Source organism: Heterodontus francisci, chromosome 2, assembly GCF_036365525.1.
Source record: "Heterodontus francisci isolate sHetFra1 chromosome 2, sHetFra1.hap1, whole genome shotgun sequence".
Classification (NCBI taxonomy): domain Eukaryota; kingdom Metazoa; phylum Chordata; class Chondrichthyes; order Heterodontiformes; family Heterodontidae; genus Heterodontus; species Heterodontus francisci.
Genome location: NC_090372.1, coordinates 196,076,938 through 196,090,064, shown reverse-complemented (window position 1 = coordinate 196,090,064; position 13,127 = coordinate 196,076,938). Strand labels below are relative to the sequence as shown.

General features: G+C 43.4%; 1 protein-coding gene across 1 annotated transcript in view; it reads left to right on the top strand.

Moving 5' to 3' along the window:
• ube3c (ubiquitin protein ligase E3C) overlaps positions 1-13,127 on the top strand; it is a 258,339-nt gene that overhangs the window by 28,218 nt on the left and 216,994 nt on the right. The window contains exons 4-6 of the mRNA XM_068053400.1: positions 7,145-7,219; positions 7,993-8,139; positions 8,830-8,945. Of these exons, the coding sequence (XP_067909501.1) occupies positions 7,145-7,219; positions 7,993-8,139; positions 8,830-8,945 (338 nt within the window). The remainder of the gene's footprint in view (positions 1-7,144; positions 7,220-7,992; positions 8,140-8,829; positions 8,946-13,127) is intronic.

Genomic DNA, 13,127 nt, shown 5'->3' with positions numbered 1-13,127 from the left:
GAATAATAAAGCATTTGAAAAGTAACTAAGTTTGAACTGAGAAAGGCAGTTTGGCACATCCAGTTTCCTCATTTGAACTGCCTACTCCGTGTAAGTGTTGCCAGCTTTTGAATTGCAAGTGGCAACCCCAAAGTAGGCATAGACTCTCAAAGCTCAGTCGGTTGGGAAGACCCCAATATTTATCTTGAAGAACCTGGCAAGCTTTCATTTTTGGCTGCTGTGTGGGACCTACATGCCGGGAGCCGCAGCCTTTGTGCACAACTGAACAGGTGTAAAATCAGTTAATAATGGTGCTATGTTAGAACAAAGAACAGTACGGCACAGGAACAGGCCATTCGGCCCTCCAAGCCTGCGCCGATCTTGATGCCTGCCTAAACTAACACCTTCTGCACTTCCGGGGCCCATATCCCTCTATTCCCTTCCTATTCATGTATTTGTCAAGATGTCTGTTAAACGTCGCTATCGTATCTGCTTCCACCACCTCCCCTCCATACTGATCATTGTTTATCTACCATTCCATTTTACTTTCACAACTAGTAGTATAGTGGTAATGTTGTTCAACTAGTAATCCAGAGGCACGGACTAGTGCTCTGGGGATGGAGTTCAAATTCCACCATGGCAGCTGGTGGAATTTCAATTCAGTAACTTAATAAATCTGGAACAAAAAGCTAGTCTGTGATGGTGACCGTGAAACTACCAGATTGTCGTAACAACCCATCTGATTTCACTAATGTCCTTTATGGAAGGAAAACTGCAGTCCTTACCCAGTTTGGTCGACAAGTGACTCCAGACCGCCCCATCAGCCTACACTCTATCATCAGTAAAGTGATGAAAGGTGTCATCAACAGTGCCATCAAGCGGCACTTGTTTCGCAATAACCTGCTCAGTGATGCTCCGTTTGGGTTTCGCCAGGGCCACTCAGCTCCTGACCTCATTACAGCCTTGGTTCAAACATGGACAAAAGGGCTGAACTCAAGAGGTGAGGTGAGAGTGACTGCCCTTGACATCAAGGCAGCATTTGACCGGGTATGGCATCAAGGAGCCCGAGCAAAACTGAGGTCAATGGGAATCAGGGGGAAAGCCCTCTGCTGGCTGGAGTCATACCTAGCACAAAGGAAGATGGCTGTGGTTGTTGGAGGTTAATCATCTGAGCTCCAGGACATCACTGCAGGAGTTCCTCAGGGTAGTGTCCCAGACCCAACCATCTTCCGCTGCTTCATCAATGACCTTCCATCAATCATAAGGTCAGAAGTGGGGATGTTCGCTGATGATTGCACAATGTTCAGCACCATTCGCGACTCCTCAGATGCTGAAGCAGTCCGTGTAGAAATGCAGCAAGACCTGGACAATATCTAGGCTTGGGCTGATAAGTGGCAAGTTACATTTGCGCCACACAAGTGCCAGGCAATGACCATCTCCAACAAGAGAGAATCTAACCATCTCCCCTTGACATTGAACAGCATTTCCATCGCTGAATCCCCCACTATCAACATCCTAGGGGTTACCATTGACCAGAAACTGAACTGGAGTAGCCATATAAATACTGTGGCTAAAAGAGCAGGTCAGAGGCTAGGAATCCTGCGGCGAGTAACTCACCTCCTGACTCCCCAAAGCCTGTCCACCATCTACAAGGCACAAGTCAGGAGTGTGATAGAATACTCTCCACTTGCCTGGATGGGTGCAGCTCCAACTATACTCAAGATCTTATTGAATGACGGAGCAGGTTTGAGGGGCTGAATGGTCTACTCCTGCTCCTAGTTCTTGTGATCCACAGCAACTGTATCTGCAGTAAGTTTCTGCAACTCGAGGAACTTTGGCTCCGAGTTGATGAGCTGGAGTCCAAACTTCAGATACTGCGGTGCATCAGGAAGAGAGAAAGTTACCTGGACATGTTGTTCCAGGAGGCAGTCACAAGCCTTAGATTAAATACTTCAGATTTGTTCAGTGGTCAGGGACAGGAGGGTGTGACTACGAGTAAGGCAGGTATGGGGATCCAGAGGGTAGCACTGGAGCAGCCTCAGCCCTTGCACTTGTCCAGCAGGTTCGAAGTTCTCGCAGGCTCTGTGGATGAGAACAGGGACTGCAAGGAGGATGAGCAAACTGACCACAGCACCATGGTCCAGGGGGCCATTCAACTGGAGGGAGTATAAAGGAATGTAGTTGTAATGAGGGACAGTATAGTTAGGGGGATAGATACTGTTCTCTGCAGCAGACACAGAGTACTGAAGGCTGCATTGCCTGCTTGATGCCAGGGTTAAGGACATCTCCTTGAGGTTGAAGAGAAATTTGGAGTGGCAGGGGAAGGATCCAGTTGTGGTCTGCGAAGGTGCCGATGACATAGGTAGGACTAAGAGAGGTTCTGCTGAGGGAGTATGAGCACCTGGGGATTAAATTAAAAAGCTGAACTACGCAGGTGGTAATCTTTGGATTGCTACCTGAGCCATGCATAAATTGGCAATGAGAAAGTCAGATCAGTGTTGAATGCGTGGCTCAAAATTGGTGTGGGAGAAATGGGTATCAATTCATGGGGCACTGGCACTCTTATTGGGGAAAGAGGGAGCTGTACCATTGGGATGGGCTTCACTTGAACTGCGCTGGGACCAGTGGCCTGGCAAATCGAATAACTAGGGCTGTAGAGAGGGCTTTAAACAAAATAGTGAGGGGGAATGGTTCAGGTGAGGAGTAATGTAGAAATTTAAGAGAAAGGACAAGGCAATAGTGCGGGGTACTGATACGTGTAATGATGATCAGAGTGTGAGAGGAAGGGACAAAGCATACAAACACGTGTGCACTAGAAAATAAGGTCAGAATAGGGAAAAATGGTAAAAAGGGAGAATTAAAGGCTGTTTATCTGAATGTACATAGCACTCGTAAGAAGATGGGTGAATTGATGGCACAAATAGAAATAAATGGGTACGATATGTAAGCCATTATAGAGACTTTGTTGCAAAGTGACCAAGGTTGGGAACTGAATATTCCAGGGTGCTTGACATTTCGAAAGGAAAAGGAAGGTGGGTAGCTCTGTTAATAAAGGATGAGACCAGTACAGTAGTGAGAAATGATCTTGGCTCGGAAGATCAAGGTGTAAAATCAGTTTGGGTGGAGATAAGAAATAGCAAGGGAAAGAAGTCACTGGTGGGAGTAGTTTATAGGCCCCCGAGCTACACTGTTAGAGTATAAATCAAGAAATGGGACTTGTAAGAAAGGTACTGCAATAATCGTGGGTGATTTGAATCATCATATAGATTGGACAAATCAAATTGGCAAAGGTAACCTTGAGAGCAACTTCGTAGAGTGCATTTGGGACAGTTTCTTAGAACAATGCGTTGTTGAACCAATCAGGGAATAGGTTATTTCAGACTTGGTAATGTGTAATGAGACAGGATTAGTTAATCTTTTAGTAAGGGATCCTCTGGAGAGGTTTGATCATAACATGAAAGAATTTCACATTGCTCGTTTGGATCTGAAACTAGTGTCTTAAACTTAAAGGCAATTCGAAAGGCATGAAAACAGTTGGCTGAACTGGACTGGGAAGATAGATTAATAGGTTAGACGGGCGATTAAACAGTGGCAGATATTTAAGGAGATATTTCATAACTCTCAATAAAGATGCATTCCATTGAGAAAGAAGACTCCACAAGAAGATGAACCATCCATGCCTGATCAACAAAGTTAAGGATGGTATCAAATTGAAAGAAAAGTTTTACCATGAAGATTAGTGGTAGGGCAGAAGTTTGGGAACATTTTAAAAACCAGCAAAGGATGTCTGAAAAATAATGAAGAGTGAGAAATTAGAATAGCAAGAAATATAAAAACAGACAGGAAAAGCTACTACAAATACATTAAAAGGAAGAGTGTAGCTAAAGTAAACATTGTTCCCTTAGAGGTTGAGAATAGGAAATGAGGAAATGGCAGAGACTTTGAACAAGTATTTTGTATCTGTCTTCACAGTAGAAGACACAAAAAGCATCCCAATGATAGTAGAACATCATGAGGCAAAAGGGAAGGAAGAACTTGAAACAATCACTATCATTAGAGGAAAAATTACTAGGAAAACTAATGAGACTAAAGGCTGACAAGTTCCCTGGACCTGATGGCCTGCATCCTAGGGTCTTAAATGCAGTGGCTGTAGAGACAGTGGATGCATTGGCTGTAATCTTCCAAAATCCCCTAGATTTTCAAAAGGTACCAGCAGATTGGAAAACCACAAATGTAACACCCACAGTCAAGAAAGGAGGAAGACAGAAAGCAGAAATTAAAGGCTCGTTCGCCTAACCCCCCTCATTGGGAAAATGCTGGAATCTATCATTAAGGAAGTAGCAGGACATTTAGAAAACCAAAATATAATCAGGCAGAGTCAACATGGTTATAAGAAAGGGAAATTGTGTTTGACAAATTTATTAGTTATTTGAGGATGAAACGAATAGGGTGAATCAAGGGGAACCACTAGATGTAGTGCATTTAGATTTCCAAAAGGTATTTGATGAGGTGCCACATAAAAGGCACAAGATAAGACTTCGTCATGTTAGGGGTAATATGTTAGCAAGGATAGAGGCTTGGCTAACCCGCAGGAAGGAGAGTCTGGATAAATGGGGCATTTTCAGGTTGGCCAACTGTAGCCAGTGAAATGCCCCAGTGATCAGTGCTGACGCCTGAACTATTTATGATCTGTTAATGACTTGAATGAAGGGACCGAGTGCATTATAGCCAAATTTTCTGACTATACAAAGATAGGTGGGAAAGTGAGTTGTGAGGAGGACGCAGAGATTCTGTAAGGAAAATAAATAGATTAAGTGAGTGGGCAAAAATTTTGCAGATGGAGTATAATGTGGGAAAATGTGAGGTTATCCACTTTAGTGAGAAGAATAGAAAAGCAGAATATTATTTAAATGGAGACTGCTGCAGTAGAGAGGGATCTGGGTGTCCTTGTACATGAAACACAAAAAGTAAGCATGCAGGTACAGCCAGTAACTAGGAAGGCAAATGGAATGTTGGCCTTTATTGCAAGGGAGAAGGAGTATAAAAGTAGACAAGTCTTGATACAACTGTACAGAGCATTGGTGAGACCACACCTAGACAATGATGTACAGTTATGGTCTCCATATTTGAGGGATAAAGCTGCATTGGAAGCTGTTTAGAAAAGGTTCATTAGGTTGATTGCTGGGGTGAAGGGGTTGTCTTGTGAGGACAGGTTGGGCCTATACTCATTGGAAGTAGAATTTTGAAGAATAAGAGGTGATCTTACTGAGATGTATAAGATACCGAGGGGGCTTGACAGGGTAGATGCTGAGAGTACGGCACAGTGGCGCAGTGGTTAGCACCGCAGCCTCACAGCTCCAGGGACCCGGGTTCGATTCCAGGTACTGCCTGTGTGGAGTTTGCAAGTTCTCCCTGTGTCTGCGTGGGTTTTCTCCGGGTGCTCCGGTTTCCTCCCACAAGCCAAAAGACTTGCAGGTTGATAGGTAAATTGGCCATTATAAATTGTCACTAGTATAGGTAGGTGGTAGGGAAATATAGGAACAGGTGGGGATGTTTGGTAGGAATATGGGATTAGTGTAGGATTAGTATAAATGGGTGGTTGATGTTCGGCACAGACTCGGTGGGCTGAAGGGCCTGTTTCAGTGCTGTATCTCTAATCTAAAAAAAGTATATTTCGCCTTGTGGTGGAATGTAGAACTAGGGGGCAGAGTCTCAAAATAAGGTTTCCCATTTAAGAGGGAAGTGAGGAGGAATTTCTTCTCTGAGGGTCATTGATCTTTGGTATTTTCATTGAATATATTCAAGGCTGAGTGAGACGGATTTTTGCTCTACAAGGGAGTTGAGGATTATGGAGGGGCAGGTGGGAAAATGGAGTTGAGGCCATGATCAGATCAGCCGTGACCTTGAATGGCAGAGCCGGTTCGAGGGGCTGAATGGTCTACTCCTATTTCTTATGTTCTCATGTAAGTCAGGCGTGTGATGGAATACTCCCCACTTGCTGGATGAGTGCAGCTTCAACAACACTCAAGAAGCTGAAAACCATCCAGGATAAAGCAGTCTCCTTGATTGGCACCCCGTTCACCACCGCAAACATTCACTCCCTCCTCCACTGGGGCACAGTGGCAGCAGTGTGAATTATCGACAAGATGCACTGCAGCAACTCGCATAGCCTCCTTCAACGGCATCTTCCAAACCTGTGACACATAGCAGGACAAGGGCAGTAGACGCATGGGAATGTCAGCACCTACAAGTTTCCCTCCAAACCACAGACCATCTTGACTTACAACTATATCACCGTTCCTTCACTGTCACTGGGTTAAAAACCTGGAACGTCCTCCCTAACAGCACGGTTGGTTTGCTGACACCACATGGACTTCAGTACAATAAAGTGACTCAGCACCAGTTTCTGAAGGGCAATTACTGATGGGCAACAAATGCTGGCCTTGCCAGTGATGCTCACATCCCATGAAAGAAAAAAACCTGAGACTCCCCCAAAGGAAAACCCAGATGCAAGTGGCGATCAAGATTGGGATTTGAACTGTGCTTTACTGGTTTGGTGTTCTTTCTACTGTTGTAGCTGTTGCCGTAGGATGTTTCATTAGAAGTATTCACTTCAGTCTCCAAAGATCATTTAAACTGCTTTTTGTCTTCTGGTGCTGGTCCAACAAGAAGTAAAAAAATTCTCGATACTTTCTAACGGATTCCTAAAATGTTTCTGGTAGATGAGTGTTACGATGCATTGTGAAACTAACTTCCAAATGGATACACTGGAGCACCCATGAGTCCACTACAGTTGGATTCCAAAGCAAGAGAAAGAAAGGAAAAATAGTGTTGAACTGGGAGTTCCCAGCAAATACTGCATGCAGGATGCAGCTCCCCACCCCCGCAACCAACAGTTGGAAGCTGGACAATGGAGATGTTTAGTACATTGCTTTATAGTTTTAACCAAGATGTAAATGTATGTGCATGTGCTCATGGATTTTCATTCATTTGTTCCAAAAGGTTTGCTGGTGATTGTGATGACATTGCAATGCTTTAGTGGTGGGTTCTGTTGCCATTTATCTCAATGAAGACAAGTTCTGCTGTGAAGAATTGATTGCTGAGGAAATGTGAAGCAGCAAGATTTATAGGGCAAACTTGTTGAGCATTTATTTCTTCTTTCCAGGAAGAAAGACGAAGGCAGAGGAACGCAGTTATTATTCAGTCATTCCTACGGGGATATAGGGACAGAAAACAGCAAGTATGTTGCAGAAATTCATTAAAAATAAAATTGCAGAGTATTTGGGTAGATTTGAGAAACTATTAAAGGGGTGCATTGGGAGCAGTTGTTACTTTTAATATTGTTACTGCTAAGTTGGTTTTTTAATTGGGTTTGTGTGGTATTGTATAAATGAGAATTTGGTTTTAATTAAAAGTTAATTTAGAATTTTTCTTGGAATGAGCATTATTGCAGTAAGAATTGTGCTTGTACAGTAAGTAGTTTTTTTAAAAGTCATCATACACAAAAGCAAAATATTGCAGATGGTGAAAATCTGAAATAAAAATGAAAAATGCTGCAAATAGTCAGGTCTGGCAGCATCTGTGGAGAGAGAGAGAGAGAAACACTTAATATTTCAGGTCTGTGACTTTTCATCTGATCTTTCGTCTCCACAGATGCTGCCAGATCTGCTGAGTATTTCCAGCATTTTCTGTTTTTATTTGAGTCATATTTTTGTTTAAATTTGTTTGTTGCAATAACAGAATTTTTACTTTCGAATTGGACAACCCTCTGTCAGAGTTTTCAGCTTTTTTTAAAAAAAGCTTGGAGATAATTAAAATTTTGACGGTGGGCTTAAAGAGTCTAGAATCCCATTTTATCAAAGGATTTGTATCTGGGTGTGAGTATGATCTTTGGATGTTGGAAAGAGGGGAATGCATTGGATATTGATCATATACTGTTCGATCTGATGCTTAAGTAATCCCTTTTATTGTTTGGAATATTGAATTCTGATGTATTTTTTATTTCATTTGCAGCATATGATTCAGAGAAGTGAATTTGATCATTGTGTCTCCTTAGCCCAACCAGGAGGAAATTTTTCTCTCAGTGATGGATATAATTTGACTGTTTTAATAAGAAAACTCCTATTTTTTTACAAACAAAATGAAGATTTGGATAGATTGGTAAGAGAAGAAATTTGCCATTGCAATTGCTTAATCGATTGTTCAGCTCCAAATGTACACATCAGGACTTGATTCCCAGTCAGAAATGAAAGTACTACATCAGTTGTTTTACGCATCTTAATAGCCATATCATCCCCCTTTCTGACTGTGCCATTGAATCTCCAAGGACCAACTCTGCATCTCTGCAGGAGTGGAATTTACTACATCAAATACTCATGGCAGTTCCTTTCGCTTAACTGTTTAAAACTGTTCAAGATATTTCAAACCAGAAGGAATGTAGTACACCCACAATTTTGTGATTCACATCTTGTACACTTGGGCCACCAAATGTGTGAACCTTTCTTAAATTGATATTCTCTCCTTGCTTTAAAAAGAATATTTTTTTCAAGGACATGTGATTCTTCTTTACCAAACGTACTTTCCAGCAGTGGGGTCAGTGCTGGCGTTGGGCGCGAGATTGATTTGATTTACGACATTACTTGTGCACGTTCTTGTTTAACAGTCTCATTGGTTTCCTTGTCTGTTGATCTGGTGAGCTCACAGACATTTTTGATTGGGTTTGCTGGCTTTGAATGAGCCTGAGACTGACATAGTAATGGGAATTGAGTGTTAAATATCAAGATAAAACTGTTTTTATAAATTGTCCGATGGAAGATAGAAATTAACTTTAATTTCCCCTCTCTCTTTCAGACATGGATGTGTCAAAATTTGGTTAAGCATAGTGCTCAGTATGTGCAGCAGCTAGCTGATTATAACAGACAAATATGTTTATATCAAATAAAACGTTTATTGGGTTTATGTTGCAGGTAAGCCGTGTTTTTTTTATAGCGTACTCTGACTATGGTGTATGGTGTGAATGCCATTAGAATTAGGAGCTTGAAGGGGAGGGAGACCTTTTTATAATGGGGATTACTGAAAGAACACTTGTGGGGTGAATTTGCACTTCGCGTATCAGCTATCAAAAATACTAAATGTTGCCTGATTTGGAGGGCTTGACTTATAAAGAGATTGGATAGGCTGGGTCTGTTTTCCCTGGAGCGAAGGAGGCTGAGAGGGGACATGATAGAGGTAGATAAAATTATGAGAGGCATAGATAGGGTAGATAGCCAGAGTCTTTTTCCCATGGTAAGGGTATAGATTTAAGGTGAGAGGGAGGAGGTTTAAAGAGGATCAAAGGGGTAAATTTTTCACACAAAGAATAGTGGGTATCTGGAATGAGCTGCCAGAGGAGGTGGTGGAGGCAGGAACAGTAACAACATTTAAGAGGCATCTGGACAGGTACATTAATGAGCAAGGCATAGAGGGATATGGAATTAATGCAGGCAGGTGGAATTAGTATAGATAGGCATTATGGTCGGGATGGACGCAGTGGGCCGAAGGGCCTGTTTCTATTCTGTACGACTCTGACTCTAAATTGTGGATTTTTTTTCCGTCACTTGCTATTTTAATAGAACTGTTAATGTTTGCATATGAAGGGATTTTATATTAAGAGGATAAGTGTTTGTATGCTAATATTAGAGCAATTTCACACTACTGCTGTACTGGCTAGTTTATGATTGTTGCACTGAGATGCTAGGCACCTCTCAGCTGGACAATCAGTGATATACTTATTCAGTGGGGACTAGGACTTTGTGCTGCAGCCCTTTCCTTACTGTGATTGCTTGCCCTGTAACTTTAGTCATCTGTTTAATCAATAGAATAAGCATAAGAAGTTGCTGCATTTCCATAAAACATTGATTTTTCTTTTTTTAAAAAAAAATTAGTGCATTTTAAGTACTCTCATTGCCATGAGTTTTCCTACAGTTAGAAAGATGGCAATGTCTCGTACCCAGGCCTTTGCTGATCCCATTATGTAACTTGTTGATAGGGACAGGGTAGTAGTGATCTAGGTTCAGGAAGGCTTATCTTTTGAGGGTCCCTCACCTTTTTGATTTTTTTTGTGGACAAAAATTATAACCTGCTCTCAACACAATAGCTACCTGATGACAAAGCCACAATTAGGAACTTGATTGTGTTATGCCATTCTTTGAGAAACACCATGTTGACCTACGTTAGGGTTTTTCGACAGCACCTTTCAAATCTGTGACCTCTACCAGCTAGAAGAACAGGGGCAGCAGACACATGGGAACGACACCACCGACAAGTTCCCCCTCCAAGTCTTTCACCACCCTGACTTGGAACGATATTGCCACTCCTTCATCGTTGCTGGATGAAAATCCTGGACCTCCATCCCTAACAGCACTGTGGGCGTACCTACAGCGGTTCAAGAAGGCAGCTCCCCACCACCTCTCAAGGGCAATTTAGGATGGACAATAGATGCTGGCCTTGCTAGTAATGCTCACATCCCAAGAAATTAAAAAAAAAATAGATATACTCGTTTATAATTCCTGTTTCCTCAAGATTTGCTTTATTGCTGGCATTCTTTTGTCCTGGTTTGTTGGTCATTAAGTGTTATTGCCCAAAGTTATGAGCCTTCCCAAGGTTGTCGTAATGGTTTGATAGGAATGGGGAGGAGAGAGGGAGGAAAGAAATTATAAATTAAAAGCTTTATGCAACATTTATATAAATTGCCTGTAGTTTCCCCAGTAGCCTAGTAGCTTAAGACACTGCCCAATGCACCACTAATTCATTCACTGACCTGAAGGTCCCAGGTCATGCTGAAGTAGTGCCTCTTGAGTGTGAATACAGGGTGAAATTAAGATCACACTCTCTCTACTTTGAATAGCCTGCTTATACTCAACTATCCAGGTTCAAAATTGAAGAGTGGCCTTCAGGGCGAAGGACTGTTGGTGCGTGGGGAAATATACCCCAACAAGAAGTCAATATTGGCTATCCCTTGCAGGCGAGGTTGATTGCCTTCCATGAGTCCGAAGAGGGTTGATGACGCCGATTCAGGATCTACAGACCTTATGGCATATAGGGCATTTGTTGTCATGTAGGATGTCTGGTCGTGTTGTATTCGTTAAGGTCACCGCTCTCGCTTTTCCTCGATATTTTGTCGTTGTTGGGACTCAAAATGCTGGGATCCTTCTCACAGACGCTGCCTCCATCTTTTTTTTTATTCATTCATGGGATGTTGACGACGCTGGCTAGGCCAGCATTTATTGCCCATCCCTAATTGTCCTTGAGAAGGTGGTGATGGTGAGCTGCCTTCTTGAACCACTGCAGTCCATTTGGAGTAGGTATACCCACAGTGCTGTTCGGAAGGGAGTTCCAGGATTTTGACCCAGCGACAGGGAAGGAACGGCGATATAGCTCCAAGTCAGGATGGTGTATGACTTGGAGGGGAACTTGCAGGTGGTGGTGTTACCATGTATATGCTGCCCTTGTCCTTCTAGTTGATAGAGGTCGCGGGTTTGGAAGGTGCTGTCGAAGGAGCGTTGGTGCATTGCTGCAGTGCATCTTGTAGATGGTAGGCACTGCTGCCACTGTGCGTCGGTGGTGGAGGGAGTGAATGTTTGTAGATGGGGTGCCAATCAAGCGGGCTGCTTTGTCCTGGATGGTGTCGAGCTTCTTGAGTATAGTTGGAGCTGCACCCATCCAGGCAAGTGCAGGGTATTCCATCACACTCCTGACTTGTGCCTTGTAGATGGTGGACAGGCTTTGGGGAGTCAGGAGGTGAGTTACTCGCCGCAGGATTCCTAGCCTCTGATCTGCTCTTGTAGCCACAGTATTTATATGGCTACTCCAGTTCAGTTTCTGGTCAATGGTAACCCCTAGGATGTTGATAGTGGGGGATTCAGCGATGGTAATGCTGTTCAATGTCAAGGGGAGATGGTTAGATTCTCTCTTGTTGGAGATGGTCATTGCCTGGCACTTGTGTGGCGCAAATGTAACTTGCCACTTATCAGCCCAAGCCTAGATATTGTCCAGGTCTTGCTGCATTTCTACACGGACTGCTTCAGTATCTGAGGAGTCGTGAATGGTGCTGAATATTGTGCGAACATCCCCACTTCTGACCTTATGATTGATGGAAGGTCGTTGATGAAGCAGCGGAAGATGGTTGGGTCTGGGACACTACCCTGAGGAACTCCTGCAGTGATGTCCTGGAGCTCAGATGATTAACCTCCAACAACCACAACCATCTTCCTTTGTGCTAGGTATGACTCCAGCCAGCGGAGGGTTTTCCCCCTGATTCCCATTGACCTCAGTTTTGCTCGTGCTCCTTGATGCCATACTCGGTCAAATGCTGCCTTGATGTCAAGGGTAGTCACTCTCACCTCACCTCATGAGTTCAGCCCTTTTGTCCATGTTTGAACCTGGTTCGGTCCCAGGCGATGATCTCCCAGGAGTTGATGTCAATGTTGCATTTCTTCACGTTGGCTTTCAGCACATCCTTGAAGCGCTGCTTTTGTCCTCTTCTGGTGCGTCTGCTCTGACTGAGCCAGGAGAAGACTACCTACTTTGAGAGCAGGGTATCTGACATCCGAACTCTGACCAACCCAACGAAGCTGATAGCGGATAATCATAGCCTCGATGCTTGTGGCTCCTGCTTGCGAGATGATATTAATGCTGGTGTGCCTGTCCTCCCACTTTATATGTAGGATCTTCCGCAGGCAGTGTTGATGAAATGACTCCAGTGTTTTGAGGTGCCTCCGATACGTTGTCCATGTTTCAGCCCCATACTGTAAGGTAGGGATCACGATTGCATGGTAGACCATGAGCTTGGTTTCAGTTTTGATTTTGTGATCTTTGAACACTCGCATCCTCAGGGTGGCCAAAGGCTGCACCAGCCGATTTTCAGTGATGATTGATAGAATCATAGAAAGTTTAAGGCAAAGAGGTCTCTTGGCTCATTGTGTCTGCCGGCTGAAAAACGATCCACCTATTCTAATCCCACCTTCCAGCATTTGGTTCGTAGCCCTGCAGATTACGGCACTTAAGGTGCATATCCAGACTCCTTTTGAATGAGTTGAGGGTTTCTGCCTCAATTACCCTTTCAGGCAGTGAGTTCCAGACCCCCAAACACCCTGTTGGTGGAAAATATT